The 16,154-nt window shown below is 39.2% G+C and overlaps 2 protein-coding genes across 2 annotated transcripts; both read right to left on the bottom strand.

The window, feature by feature from the left end:
* Positions 1 to 2,226: 2,226 nt before the first annotated feature.
* On the bottom strand, positions 2,227 to 8,070 carry LOC310935485 (sodium-dependent neutral amino acid transporter B(0)AT1-like; the record flags this gene model as incomplete). Its single annotated transcript, XM_083899396.1, has 12 exons — positions 2,227 to 2,376; positions 2,474 to 2,636; positions 3,169 to 3,328; positions 3,428 to 3,632; positions 3,724 to 3,880; positions 4,006 to 4,134; positions 4,229 to 4,341; positions 4,427 to 4,537; positions 5,372 to 5,553; positions 5,640 to 5,777; positions 5,859 to 5,999; positions 7,872 to 8,070. 12 exons carry the CDS (start codon positions 8,068 to 8,070, stop codon positions 2,227 to 2,229), a joined length of 1,848 nt encoding a protein of 615 aa, XP_083755522.1.
* Positions 8,071 to 9,298: 1,228 nt separating this feature from the next.
* Positions 9,299 to 13,775, bottom strand: LOC310935484 (sodium-dependent neutral amino acid transporter B(0)AT1-like; the record flags this gene model as incomplete). Its single annotated transcript, XM_083899395.1, has 12 exons — positions 9,299 to 9,508; positions 9,611 to 9,773; positions 10,423 to 10,582; positions 10,700 to 10,904; positions 11,348 to 11,504; positions 11,582 to 11,710; positions 11,788 to 11,900; positions 12,418 to 12,528; positions 12,623 to 12,804; positions 12,887 to 13,024; positions 13,117 to 13,257; positions 13,577 to 13,775. 12 exons carry the CDS (start codon positions 13,773 to 13,775, stop codon positions 9,299 to 9,301), a joined length of 1,908 nt encoding a protein of 635 aa, XP_083755521.1.
* Between the last annotated feature and the right edge of the window lie 2,379 nt (positions 13,776 to 16,154).

The following is a 16,154-nucleotide window of genomic DNA, read 5'->3' as shown; positions in this document are numbered from 1 at the left end:
TATGATCGCTCAGTAAAATATCTTTGATATTGTTTATAAAACCCGATAATCGTTAGGAGTAAGCACTGGAATGAATGTGTATGCAGTTAAATGCATAATATTAATCATTTAAATGGTAAACAAAAAAAAAAAAATGTTAATGTGGTAGCCCTCCATATTATTTTTTACCCTTAAGGTAGCTCTCTGTCTCAAAAAGGTTGGTGACCCCTGACGTACATCCTATAGATATCTTCTTAAATGCACGTTTTCTTCTAACACATTGTGTGATGCTACTTCTTTTATGATTGTCATATTACTTTTTATACTTTTTTAATTGTGTTTTTATGCTCAGTCTGGAGTGGGCGACGTCCATGTAAGGTGACTTGATTATGGTGTTTCAATAAAATTTAGTAGGGCATAGTCATAATTCAATAACAGTAAAAATAAAAGAAGTTCAATATATCGATATAATGTTTATAGGCTGTGCAAACACACTTTCAGGTTTGACACACGTGACAGCAGTTGATGTTTTACCTCAGATTTGTTCAGGTTCTCTTTGTTTAATACGATTGTGTCGATTTTTGCCCTTAAAGGTACAGTATGTAAAGTTTCTGGTGAAATTTTGTGTGTTACAGATGAACATCCCTCACCTCACCTCTCCTTTCCCCCTGATACAATCAGGTGATTGTATAAAACATGTATCCTAATAATTTTAACTGAAAAAATTTGAATAATTTGGCCTAAATTTTACACACTGGACATTTAAATGTTAGATAAGAACCTAATATCTAACTATTACATTATTATTAAATATCAAATAAGTTTTATTATATATAAATTATTTGAATAACCTTTTTGTCGTATAGTAGTATATCATGTACGGTACTTAAATAAAAGGGATTTTATAGTAATAATTATAATCACCAACTGTTATTTTTAGCTGAAAATTTTATTATTATAAACTAAACTGCTTATTTTAATGATAATAGCAAAATATTACAATCTGATTCTGTTTGAAGGGATTCATGTGTTCCCTGCAGAGTAATGTCTCCCTCTCCTGGCTTGTTTGCTCCTCTGTATGATCTGCATGTTAATATACAGTACATGTACATGTATAGAATACTACGTGGTTACAGCCCACGCACCCCCGTCATGACTCAGATTATAATGCTGTTTATGACTGACTGATAATATGTGGCCTCATGTCATCTGTTCAGCTCGTGTCATTTCTGTAAAGTTACTCTTTAACCGACGACAAAGACGATGACTTATCTAAACATAGATGTAATGGTTCCCTGGTTTTTTCCACAGCTCTGGTTCACACCATTTCCTCATTATGTCTTTAAAAGGTTATACTTTGCAGGCTAGTTATACTGAACTGAGGCAAAAATGATCATAAACTATATGCAGTACATTTATCGAAGAATATGTAAGAAAGGTCCGGAAAATTCAGTCTTTGTTTGATGAGTAGGTCTATTATTTAACTGAATTGTATTGAAAAATAAATATACGACAAATAAACAAACATTGAAGTGTTTATTTAGTTTAATAAGACAGATGAAATTGTCCTGCATCTTATTGTAGTGGAGTTTTTTTTTGCATGTTTTTTCACATGGGTTCTCCAGCTTCCTCCTGAAGTCCAAATGCACGTAGATTGATTCAAGGTTACCTGGAGACTCTCTGTATGTCAGCTTTGTGATGCACTAGTGACCTGTCCAGGGTTTGTCTTGCTTCTCAACCCTTCGACAACTACCCCCGCCTCCCTCAGCTAGCTTTATAGATTCTGGTTGGACGTCGATGACAAACATTCTCCTCCCATTTTCCCTTTTTCTTCAGCTGCTGATTGCCTTTTAACAAGGGTTAGGGTTATCAGCTGCTCTTAGTTGTACCTACATGGCAGCTGAAGCTCAAAGGGGATCAAGCTTTCGCAGTTGCAGCCCCTAAGTTGTGGAATGGACTGCCTTTAGCCGTTAGGCTCCCCTTTCACTGTCAAAGTTTGAATCTCTTTTAAAGACTCACCTCTTCTCCTTTGCATTTGAGACAGTGTGAGTCTGTTGTTCTGCATTTTCTGTGTGAGATGTTATGTTTACTCATGTGTTTTATGTCTTATATGTTTGTATGTATGTGTTTGTTTGTTTTCACATCTGTTATTTTTAATATTATAATTCTACTGTACAGCACTTCTGATCAACTGTTGTTCTTTTATAAATAAATTGGATCGGATTGGATGTTAGGTGATTTGCAGGCTCATTGTTCACTCCTTTTCTTGCAGTAAACATAAACAAGTCTACACAGTGCATAAACGGGCAGTGTAATACTGGGGACTCCTGCCAAAAGAAATATGACTGCGTTGATCCATGAAGGATATGGAACTGATGCCAGAGATGGAAACTCCTCCTGTAAAACATAAGGTATTTTATACATGAAATCATCAATGTAATTTATTGTCAGAAAAACCGAGCATAAGTTGCATCATATATGTTGTTTTACTCACAGAGTTGTGGTCCCAGACTAAATAACGAAGCTCTTTTTGTGCTTGGGTCACCAGGTAGAAAATTAAGATCACCAAGACAATCAAAGGACTGACGACCCTCCATGTCACCTGCCAGAAGATATTGGGCTTGTGTCCAATCATGAACACAAAATCCTCATTGAACCTGCAACACAAGAGGTATTATTGTATGTCAAGAAATACAATTATTATACCAACAGTCGCAGCTTACTGAGGCTATTACTGTACAGCAACCATTCCCAAACTTAAGAATGCCATGGCCCAATTTGAATTATTTCATCACAAATCGAGTACAACACGCACACTTTCCTTTTTTCATGTGAAGATCACCTCTCCATCATGCCTGACCCAGCAAATAATGAAGACTATGAACCCACTTCCTTTGATGAGAGATATGTTCCAGTGAGAATATGAGGGGGTCAACGAGTAGCTATCAGTTCAATGTAGGTAACTTTCACAGATATGGAATCACAAAGTGCTTCACAGGGCGAATAAACCTAAGATTTTTAGGTTTATTTGAAGCTACAGATGACCTCTCACAGCCCACATGCAGTTCCAACCAACCCAGTCCACTAGAGGGCCACATACACACACTTTGGGAATCACTGCTGTACAGCACAGCTATTGTACAGTCAATATCAAATTTCAAACCAAACACATGGACTTAGTGAGCTTACCTGTCTATGCCGTAAACGTAAACAATAGCCACCATCTCAAACAACCCGACGGTCAGAAGTGGAATAGATCCAGCAAAGGTGTCAAAGACGGTCACCCAGTAAATCCCTGACTGCTGTGCAAACAGGAGGCAGATGACGAAGGCCACAGCGCAAGTGATTCCTGAAATGCACAGGCAGAAAACGAGGGAGCTCATTCTAAAAACAGGAAGCCAGCAACAAACAAAAGCAGGTGAAAAAGCAATAAAAGAAAATAGGTTACCAGTCACGGCTTCGTGGGGCCATTTTTTAGGAAATACATTCAAGTCTTTCAAGGGTACCACCACTCCCTCAATGTTGCCAAACAGTGTTGAGAGCCCCAAACAGAAAAGCATCAGGAAAAAGAGGACAGACCAGATTGGGGAACCGGGCATCTTAGTGATGGCTTCTGTAAACACAATAAACGCCAGACCTGTTCCCTCCACTCCCTGCACAAATGAACATCAATCACAATGTAGAGTAAGAGTAGTAATACATTGATAAGTGTGGAACCTGATCGATATTTCTCAATATAATTACCTGACTTAGAAGTTTCTGCATGCTACACTCTTTGATATCCAATCCTTGAACAACATTAGGGTAAACGCTGCTCAGGTGATTGAGTGTGTCCTCATAGTTGACTGAGGTGATGTTGTCTTCCGAAAGATCAAACGTATTCAATAATGTCACGATGTTCCTAGAGACACAGAGTACATCACTGGTGAGTCATGTTGCATGCGTTGCCCTCCAAAGGCTAATCATGGAATTGTTTGAATGGAAATAATGATTTGATGAATGTAAAAACCTCACAATTTGACTTACCCACTGATACACTGATCATACTTTTCAGTGGCCCTAAATCCAATGATGGAGTACGTGACTGTGGCAGCATAGATTGAGGTGAGACCGGTTACTACAGACAGGATCACAGCGTCTTGCTCGCAGTTGTTACTTGTGAGGGGTAAAAAAATAAAAAGGCAAACGATTTAGCACACAGCTTGTGTGATTATACTATCCTTTTATTTGACCTTAAAATAAACCTTACTGAACAGGGTTGTAGCTGGAGAAAGAAATGAGGCCTCCCCATGCTAAACCAAACGAGTAAAAGACCTGGGCACCTGCGTCCAACCAGGTTGTCGGATTAATCAACTCGTTCACCTGCAAGGCAGATCTCGTGATAAGGCTCTCAACTTTCGAGAAACAACATGTATTTGTTTTTATGTCATCGAGCTTTGTAACGTACATCTGGTGTGAAGAGGAATTGTAGTCCACTTAGGGCTCCTTTAAGAGTCAATCCTCTGATCAGGAAGATGCCCAGCACTACGTATGGCAGAATCGCAGTGACGTAGACCGCCTGTGGTCACGGAAAGAAAATGTGGAAGAGTTTATAGCTGAAAATTAGATTACTGTATTATTCAAGATCACTTCCCAAGGCATAAACTGTCCAATCACACACAACTGTGACTTTCGAGCTTTGAAGGGGCATTATTATTATTGTTTAATAATACTAGTCTTTTATTTTGGTGAAGTTGTGTGTGTCGCTGCTGAATGTCCCTCACCTCACATCCACGTTGTTGGAGAACCTATGTAGCTCTCTTTTATCATCAAAACGAATAGAGACTGAAAGCTATTGTAAAAACATGGTGGTCCAAAATGTAAGCCTCTTAAGATCTGACCAGATAATATAAATTAACATAAAAGGCTCATTCCTGGGTAATAGAGATTCTACACTCATACAAAAGCATAATCATGATTATTTTATATTCAATTTCTGCCAAATTAAAAATAATTTCTCCCACATTTTACACACTGCACCTTTAAATATCCCGCACATGCTTCAAGTTCAGCATCCTAAGTTTAAGCCTTTCCCACACCAAAGGATTTTCAAATCTGACTTGATTTTAAATGTTTTAGTCCTGAGAAAGCACAGACTAGACGATCCAGTCAAGAAGCAGGATCACAAACTTGGAATTTAATTCCAGGGATGTGGGATCTCACAGACACCCTTTAGAAAAACACACACACTTTCAGAAACTGTAAATAACTCAAAATGTCCCTCGGCCTACTTGTTGCCAGTTTTGCCATGGCTGGTCACTAATATTAAGTAGTAAATGGCACCTTCATCCTTGCAAGAGATCAGTGCTAGCCCTTTAGGCAACACTAACTAAATGAGTTGGGTTCAACAAACCTTTCCTGTAGTATTAATTCCCCTTATGCAGCAGATAGCCACAACTGTCCAGGCAGCTAACAGGCAGACAACAATGGGCCAGTGGATTTCTCCAGAGTCACTGATGGACTGCGAACTGTTCAGAGTCACTCGGTAGAAGAAGTAATCCACAGTGGAGCTCTCTTGACACTCAGGTACATATCCTGCGGAAGCACAAAAACAGGCCACTATTGATGAGTCCATGATGAGTAGATTTCAACATGTTGACTGTGTGTGTGTTTCCAAATACCTGTCCCATTTTCATTGAGAGGACACTGAGTCCAAGGCAGTGGGCTTTGGAAGGAGTTGAAAAGATACCACATAATCCAGGCCATTAAGGTGTTGTAATACAGCGCAACCAAAAAGGACACCAGCATGGAGGCTATGCCTGGAAGACAGCAGCGTCAAGTGTGATGAAACACTCACGGAAGGCCGGAGTCACTTTTGTTCCAGAGCCTGTTTTGCTTACCGATACCGGTCAGATATGGGCTGATGGATCGCCACACTCCCACGCTGCCTTTCCTCAGACGCTGGCCGATGGCAAACTCCAGTAGCAGGAGAGGCATTCCCTCCAGCACCAGCAGGATGAGGTAAGGGATCAAAAAGGCACCTGGGAAATAATTGATCAGCTGTTTGAATTTTTGAACATACTATTGTAAGCGTAACATCCATCCATCCATTCATCTTCTGCTGCTTATACAGGGTTGGGTTGCCATAGCTTGATGTTATGTGAAGTAACCCAGACATTGTCCTGTTTCCAGATCTTTCCAAGAAATCCTGTGGAGTTTATGTACCAGTTGGACAAGCCTTAAAGACCTCGAGTGGAAGAAGCCTAGGAGGGATTCAAATTCCCGATCAACTTCAACCGGCTCCTTCCTTCATGAAGCATGATGATATCAAAGGTCTGTACCCTATCTCCAAGGCTGACTCTTGTCACAAACTGAAGGAAACTTCATTCAGGTGTTTGTATCAATGATCTTATTGTGTTTGCTACTCAAAGGTGAAAGTTGGAATGTTGTGCACTGATCCTCTAGTGAACTTTCAAATGAGATCCTTAAACTACGTCACTTGAGGAAGACATTGAATTCCAACAAGTAGCTATCAGTTTAATGTAGTCCTACTTTTCTGTCTTAGGTGCTACTGCTTCAAAGGTCACCTTGTGTCTTAAAATGGGTCTTTAGGACCACAATTAAATCTTGTCAGAGATGTAAAACTCCCTTGTCACCAGTGAAGGGAGGCTAAAACAGGCACAATATGATAGGTCTGTTGTATGTCTGAATATTGTGAAGATATTTGCTCCTCGGGTGTCAGTTAGGAACCAGATCATAAACACATTAGTGATAAGATAGTATTGTCTGCAGGCGGTTTTGAAATACAACATGTATATAAAATAATAATGATGATTAACAAATGATAAGATTAATGAATAGCTGGTTAGATATTGCTGCTCTACAAAGGTGACAGATTAATTGATAGATAAAAATGTGATGTGAAGAAGTTGTACTACGATTGTGAGATTTGTCTTTTTTTGTAGCGCAAAACTCTTTTACCAAAAAGGGATCATAGAGTCAAAATTTAAAAAAACGGTGTTGTTTGCTACCATGGACTATAGACAGTGGCTTTATCTTTATGTGCATGACCCCATAAAGTTAACAAGTCACTAAGAAACACAGAGTACACTTTTAGAATGAGCATGAGCTTCCTTCCGATCTCATTGTTCAGCATTCCATAAAAATAATGGCACATTCACACACAGAAATGGATGCTATAGATGAATTATATTTGTTTCAGTTTCAAGCAAAGCCGGTATGACGAGGCTCATCCTCCAGAGAAGAATCATTAACACAACGGTAATTTAGTGGCACTCATGAAGAATAAGTGATGTATTTAACTGTATTCATTTATCTTAAGGCACGAGAGACCAATGATTTTGGTTAAGGTCAAACAGTTAAGTTCGCAATTTATCTAAAGTGATGCTCGCTGTAATCCCCACATTCATTTATATGCTTCTCTGCCAGAGAAACACATTCTGTATGTAAACTGGTGTGTTTTTAAATAATCTCAACACCTAGATGAAGAAACAACTAATTTAGATAAGTTAGTTGGTTTAAAAAAATAAAAAACAAATCAACAATGGTATATTTCAACTGTCTGTCAATCTGCTGGACTAAATCAACTACAGTTACTGGAAACAGTAAAGTGATCTTTGACAGTCTGCTCCCACATCATCACCTGATGGGGGAGGATTGTGATGAGACACATTTTTATAAAGACCAAAAGTTGAGTGGTAAAACCATAACTCTGCTCCAACTTACTGAATGCCGTGTTTGCCACAATTGCTCTATTGCTTTGGCACTGGTGGAAAAACACCATAAAGCAGAGCAGTAAATTAATTCATGGAAGCTCTACTTTGTCACTCAATAACTTGACAACTCCACCTATCATTTTTTTTTTTTGCCTTCTTCTGTTTGGCCTTACTTACCTCCTCCATGACTTTGACACAAGTAAGGGAATCTCCACACGTTACCAAGCCCAATGCAGAATCCCACACAGGTCAGGATGTACTGGGCTTTGTTGTCCCACTTGAGCCGGTCACCAGCCTCCTCCTTCTCCATCCGGTCCAGGTCGTCATGGTTAGGGATACGCAGATCCAGTCCTGGGTTGGGGAGTACCAGTCTCATGGTGGCCACATGCGTACTGAAGTGGGGAGGTGGTGTCTGTGACAGAGAAGCCCTTAGGGGTTGGTGTATTGAAGTCTTCATGACAGGTTTATTATCTTTTTATGTTATCGTATGTAGGCCACAGATTAGCCGATGTACACTCTGAACTACTGGTGTCTTTGGAGCGCATACAAAAGGGACATTTATTTATTATCACATATGTGCAAAATGTAATTCCTCCTGTGCCAAGTTTGAAGTTGACTTTGTTCTTGCAATAGGTTATTTAGTGTCAGAAGGGTTTATTCAGTATCATAGTTCTCTGCATTACGGTCAAAATGTATGTGTTGCCAAGCAAAAAAAACCATTAAAAGCTTCAGTAAGTTCATGATATTCCACACAATTTATTTTACTAGCTCAAAAGGACCACATAGTAACCACATAATTTTGTTGTTAAGTCTGAACCGGTGAGGAGATTATTAACAGGTCACATAACCTCACCGTTTATGGCAGGGTAAGTGCAGTGTTGCAATATACATTAAAACACAACAACAGTCGGGCCACAGTTTTAAAAAAGTATAAACGGCACAAACATCGACTAAAAACCTGTGATGTAGCGAGCAACAAAAAGGAGCAGAGAGAAGCATACAATATGACAAATGTTATAATTTAACAAGGATCTGCTTCAAGAGGGTTATTTACAAAATGTTACAGTAAACTTACAAAATTAGGCAAAGGGCTCAGACTTTTTTCCGCTAAAACTACATAAAAGTATATATATGTATACATAAAAGAAGCTGAAACTATGAACATGGCTCAGTTACAAACCAGACAAATATGAAATCTTGAAAAATATGAATTACAGCGTTAGAGGTGGAAGATATATATATATAAATATATGTGTGTATATGTATATGTATGTAATGTTTTCAAAGTGATAGCCATGCTCGACCAAAAACGACTGTCTTTCCCAAAATACTGCCTTAACATAGAGCATACAATAACACATAAATCATGACACAACAGGGAAACTAATATCAGAATATTAATACAAGGTATCATCAATCCTGTTCTTCAAAACAAGTATTTCACAGAAAATGCTTTCAAATAGATTCCTACTTTTCTAGTAATCAGTAATGTGCTCTTCTGTCATCGTGCAATAATAAGTGTAATTTACATGCATCGTACAGGCAAACATGAAACAGCGTCACCTGCTGAGTTTTTAAATAATAACAATGGGAAAAAAAGCTATTTAAAACTTAATTTTTTCATTCATTTGTACTGTGGCAGAGATGGTCTCCACTGTATGGTCGCTGTAGTCCTTCCGCTTGCAGAGTGCCATGTAAATGAATTTGCAGAGGCCGTATATGGGGATTGCTAAACTCGGAATTCCAGCCAGGATGAAGATGATAACGTAGATCCAGGAGGGATATGGGCGTGGTTCAAGGGTTGGGAAGTTCTCCTATAATCAGAGTCAACAATATATCATGAATGATAGCAGAGATCTGAAATGGTCTTTAAGCTACTGTATTTGAAGTTTAACTAATGATAGTAGCACACTTACCGCCTCCTGGTCCCAAACCAAATAGGTGATGTCCTTGGTGACTTGGGTAACAAAGTAAAATACCAAGATGACTATCATAATGAGTGGACTAATAAACCTCCACGTCACCTGCCAGAATATATTGGGCTTGTGGCCAATCATAAACTCAATGTCCTCGTTAAACCTGTTTGGAAGCAATAAGAAGGAGAGCTAATGTCAGCTGAGCGTGCATGAAAACATCCATAAAGAATGACTTTGTACTTTTATTAGTTACAGTAAATAAGGCAGCCTGTAAACATGTGTTAAAACATTGTTACAGCAGTGGGCGTTGAAGAAATAGATATTTATCTGAGCTAATCTAATCTAATGAGCTTTAATCTAAAACAACATGAACATATTGCAGCTGTTTATTTCCTGCTTTCTCAAACATTTCTATAGAATCTCTGAACAAAATGCATATTTCTACATTTCTGACCTCTGTCTTGTTACATCACAAGATACACTCTGCTTTTTTATCTCTCTTTCAAGGTCAGAATACTATATGCTGGTATTTCATGCTTTTTTCCAACTGTGTGAAGACCTGTCAGTTTTCTTGCTGATATGTAGATGTTATGTATTCTTTACGGGTCACATGGTGCTGCGATGGCTCATATTGCTGCCTGGTTCACTTTGGGATAGGCTTCAACTCTCATTTGTAAGATAAAGCCATATAGAAATAGATGGATGGGTGTATGCGTTACCAAATTGTTGCTAACAACAAGGCTAAAAAACCTATTACTTTTGACAGTGTTCAAACTGTAGCTTTGTAATAATCACTTCCTGGACATACTCACCTATCTACACCATAGACATAGATGACGGCAACCATTTCAGTGAACCCGATGACAAGAAGAGGAATAGATCCTGCAAAGCTGTCAAAAAGAGCCAACCAGTAGTTTCCAGATCCCTGAGCAAATATGAGCCCGAGTACGCAAGAGAATAAGCATGTCAGACCTGGAAAACAACAACAACAACAAATCAGTTAACTTCCATGGAGTTTAATCACAATATCTTATCCCATATGAAAAAAAAGTATTTTTTATGTATGTTATAAATACAGAAGACATTTACCAGCAAAGAGTTCTTTGGGCCAAGATTTTGGTAGCACCTTTAGGTCCTGCAAAGGAACCACTACTCCCTCAATGTTGCCAAACATAGTGGAGAGTCCGAGGCAGAAAAGCATGATGAAGAACAGGACAGCCCAGAGAGGTGAAAACGGCATCTTGATGATGGCCTCGGTGAACACGATGAAGGCTAAACCTGTCCCCTCAACACCCTGCAGGTGTATAAAGTACACCAAATGTTTCAAACATTCATGCATTGTTATATCATTAATGAGACTACAAACTCTTTTAAAGGGGGGCAATTTAGGGGGACAGACATTTAATAAAATATTTGCAGAAATATTTTGATTAATTTATTATTACCCTATCAATCAAGTGCTGTGTTTTTTGTCAGAATGAGACATTTATAATACATGGAACCAGTTCCTTTACCAGATTGTACTGCTATGTTTGTACAGAAGCCCAGAATGCACAATTCAAACTCTGGTTGGGGATTTTTGCTACCTGTAGTTTCTTATACTGTATACCCATCCTGGGGGATGTAAGGCGAAAGGTATTCAGGAGGTTGCAATATGCAAAATTGCCACTAGATGCCACTAACTCCCACAAACTGGTCCCTAAATGGTCCCTAAAACTATTTACACTCGTTACTGACCTGACTGAGATAGGTCTGCAAGTCACAGACCCGTAGATTCAATTCTTTGATGATCTCTGGACTTGTTAGGTTGTGGTGTGCCAGAATGTCAATGTAATTGCTTTCTGTGATGTTGTCTTCAGGATAGTTGAAGGCATTCGTCAGCTTCAAAATGTTGCTATAAAAGAGAGAAGAGAGGAAGATAAGTTTTCTAAAACTTACGAGTGGCTTCTTTTTGGCCAGTTTGACTCTTACCTGTCTACGCACTCATCAAAATTTTGTGTGGCCCTGAAGCCGATGATGGAGTAGATAACCGTCGCAGAGTACACTGAGGTGCAGCCGTTGATGATGGAGATGAGAACGGCATCTTGCTCACAGTTGTTGCTACGAAATAAAAGTGATCGTCATGTGAGAACAGGTGTTCAGTGGGGGAGTCTGGTGCACTTGAAGCTCTTACTCACTGAACAGAGTTGTAACTGGAGAAAGAGATGAGACCTCCGAAAGCCAAAGAGAAGGAGTAGAAAACCTGGGCACCGGCATCCAACCAGGTCGATGGATTTAGTAACTCATTCACCTTAAAGAAAACCAAATAAAATAGGTTTAGTATGAGCTGAAACTGTGCTGATTATTTTTTGTTCTGTTGCTGTTTTCTAAAACTATCAATGAACACCATGCCGCACTGCCCCAGGCAGTGTTAATGATTGATCTGCGAAGGTGCTCTACTTTACTCTTTAGGATTATATCCTGTACTCATTTTTATTAGTGTCTTAGTGGTATCTATGAAACATCATTGGCTTTTATCAGCTAAGTGATCAAAGTTTATCTCAATCTTTACGGTTAGCTCCGTTCACTTTCAGTGCCACCTTATTTCCATTTGATAAGCATCTTGTTTCTGCTAGGGTTAGCTTAGCTAAACACAACAAGGCCAAAAACAATTAACCTGGCTCTGGCCAAGGGTTACATTTAGTTCACTGACTGATGCAATATGTTCATTTATTTAACCTGAAATTTGCAGTTTTCCAGGTCATGTTAGTCCTCTGCACTTTTAACGTCTTGAAGGTTTTTTGAGGTGAGAACAAAACAATGCTTACATCTGGTGTGAAGAGAAACTTGATTCCGTCTATGGAACCTTTCAGAGTCAGTCCTCTGATGAGGAAGATGGTGAGGACCAAATATGGCAGCGTAGATGTGACGTACACGGCCTGAGAAAAGAAGAAGAATATCAAAATCATTCATTTTAACAAACAGATGTGCATGCTTGCAGGGTTCACGCTAGCGAGCAGTGACAATGCAGACCTTTCCAGAGGTCTCAATCCCCCGGATGCAGCAGACATAGAGCAGACTCCAGGCAGCCACCAGGGACAGCACTATCCACCACTGCAGGCCCCCAGACTCATCAATAGCTGTTGACGTGTTCAGGGTCTCCCTGTACCAGAAGTAGTCGACCGTGCTGCTGCGAGCACACTCCTCAACCAAGCCTGCAGGGAAACGGCACCGTTAAGAGGAGGCCTGTCATCAAACTGGCAGATACGTATGCTAGAAGAAAATCACATATCCTACCTGTTCTGTTAGCATTCAGAGGGCATTGACTCCAAGGAAGAGGATCTTGAAAGGAGTTGAAGAGATACCACATGATCCAGGCCATAATGGTGTTATAGTACACACCCACCAAAATTGAGACAAACAGGGAAGCAATACCTGGAACAGAATGAAGACGTTACAACCGTTCTAGCAGCTGATCAATCTAATAATTGACTGCTTCCTTTTTCTTTCTCTTTTTTTTTACCCACCAACTCCAGTGAGACAGGGGTTGATCGATCTCCACACTCCCACGCTGCCTTTCCTCAGTCGCTGACCGATGGCGAACTCCAGGTGCAGCAGTGGGATTCCCTCCAGAACCAGCAGGATGAGGAATGGAATCATAAAGGCTCCTAGAAGTTTTACATCCACATCATAATGTGTTAACAACGTCCCGAGTGAGTAAACATATTCAGCACAGCAGGCAGCAACATCCAAAACTGATTCCGTAATGGCTCCCATAAACTCTAAAAAGCATTTCAGCTTTTATTATCGACCCTATAAACAAGGAATCGCACTCGTTCCTTTTTCCAATCCCTTTGAATTTACACGTTTGACTTTAAATTTTATTTTGTTTTGCATAATGACTAAGAATAGGTTAAAAACATTTAAATCCTTTTAATAATTTAGACTGATGACTCCTATTTTTTTATACACTTAAAGACACTTTACCTCCTCCGTGACTTTGGCACAAATAAGGGAACCTCCAGACGTTGCCGAGTCCCACGCAGAAGCCGACACAGGTGAGCAGGTACTGGGCTTTGTTGTCCCATTTTGGCCTGTCTCCAGCCTCTTCCTTCTCCATCCTCTCCAGGTCCTTGTGAGACGGGATCCGTTCATCCAGTCCTGGGTTTGGTAATTTCAGCTTCATGATGGTTTTTTTTTGTAAACGTTGCTAAAAAAAGAACTGGAAAATGTTGCTGTTCAGTCTCCTTTTCCCAAGCAGTTGTTGTTTGCCGTCTTATATATACAGTATATTCTACGAAAGAAGACAACAGCTGTGTCCTTTCTGAACCAGTCTCCTGTTTACTGTCACTCCCCTTCGAGTCCTTCACCTCTACTAAGTATCCTAGGAAGTAGCACGGAGATATTTCCTGTGACCTATGCCACCTAAACTGCAGTTATCAGTAGCTCATTTATGCCTGTGTTCTGTTATGTAATGTCAGCAAGTTTAAGTGCAAAACAGGTGGATCCTTTTTGATAATGGTTAATGCATCACATGAGGTCACATCAGGTCACATCACCAACGACGCTTGTACTTTAAAGTTGAGTTTGGTCTTTGGGACTTTGTAAAGGGAATAAGCGCCAAGTGAACACATTCGTTCCACGTTTAAGACTCATCTAAATACATTTGTGTTCATAAACGAGAGCATGTCCATTTTATTGTGCTCTTTCCTTTGTTTCCCATTGTGTCCTCTTTTTACAGCACTTTGGTTGCCTGTGGTGGTTTTTAAAAGCCCCCCCCTTTTTTTTTACCTTGCATCTTAAGTGTTAAACTACAAATTTTGGACAGAAAGTCAGGATGAAGCGCTTAACTGTCATCGAGAGCACATTTACTGTAAAATCATTGATCACCTGGATCAGCTCCACTATCAGGACACTCTTTTTGCAGTCCTTGATGAGTCATGTTGTTTTATTGCTAAGGTGCAAGCACATTATTTCAGGCTGTACATTCTGTCCACGTTTTCTCCACCTTCAAATTTAAATAGTTTAAATCCTTTTTTCTATCAATTCAGAGTGTGTTACGGAGAAGTGGAAGAGATGTATCATCTGTTTCTGCACTAGATTTATTCACTTGATTACATATAGATTTGTGAATTGAAGGCTAACTTTATCTTCTTTGGTTCCTGATACAATGGATGATGTTGTTTCATAAAGTCTGGTTTTAACTCCATAACTACTTTATGTCAAAATATTTGCCTGTGTAAGACGTTTAATCTACTGTTGGACTTGCCCATTTACCTATTCCATCCCATACTGGTAGACCACATCAATTGTCTAACAGAAGGCAACAATGAGCAGCGGGATGAAGCCTTAAAATAGTAATTACTCTACTTCAGAATAAAGATTAGCTCAACTAACAAGGTGGAAACGAGGCATAAACTCCTCCTACAAATGCAAAATAACAATCACATCTTTAGGTCCTTCAAAGCAACTACAACTCAAAACATAGAGAGCAGCCCATAACAGGGTAGCATGGTGACAACGAGATCAGAGTTCCCCTACTCCCTGGAAGATAAAACCTAAAAAAGTCTCTAAGAGAGTTGTGAACTAAATGAGTGTAATACACATGGTTATTAATACACACTACTGAAAACAATGGAGTAGATAACAGCGGCAGTATAAACACACGTGCCGGCAATAATAATATATTATTATGATAATGGTGATATCAGCTCGTACTGATACTGATAATAAAAAATCCTTTGTTTTTGCTCAATAAGTTATATATTTATTTAGAAAACGTGCTTAGCAATAAACAGTAATGAATACACGATAGAAACTGAGACATACTGTACCCCTGCCTAAGTTATACATGTACATAATGAAGCACATGCATCCCCTTTAATTCTGGTTATCTCCGCTGATAAGATTAGTTTCCATTGGCCCTCGTGTATCAAACATGCGTAGAGACTCGTGCAGTCACAGGTGTAAATAACACCCTCTGTCGCCAAGTCTCACATGTGATTCATGGAATGTTTTGTTTAGTTTCTTTGTTTCATTTCATTCACAAACTTAATATAAACACAAAATTGTCAAAGTCTTGAATGAAAGAGAGCAGAAAGAAGAATAAGAATCTTATTTACTCTTTACCCTAAGTAATCAATTTACATCATAATATGATGTAAAACAAAATTACAATAGTTCAAATTAAGTTATTCAAATTTACACATTTCATTGTATTTCCTTATCCTTACATATTGGTTTTAATTGATTTTTTAAATGTAATGTTTGATGTAGATTCTTTGGTTACAGTTTATTGTCAACTGGAGATTGAGATGAGACCCTCAGAGATGTAACGATGATGTCCCATGTGTGTGTGTGTGTGGGGGGGGGGGGGGGGGGGGCTTGATTTCCCTCCACTCAGCCTTTCACAGTCACACCTCTAATGTGAGAGATTGTGAGTTGATTTATACACAACCTTGAACACAGAAAAATTGCGAAAGGGCAAGGTCATAGTGAAGTTTGTTCTTACAGTAAGGTTAGAAAATCACAAAGAAAGAAAAAACTTAATAGCAGTAAGTATAAA

Source organism: Microchirus variegatus (assembly GCF_963457635.1).
Source record: "Microchirus variegatus genome assembly, chromosome: 13".
Classification (NCBI taxonomy): Eukaryota; Metazoa; Chordata; class Actinopteri; order Pleuronectiformes; family Soleidae; genus Microchirus; species Microchirus variegatus.
This window is presented reverse-complemented; position numbering and strand designations above follow the sequence as displayed.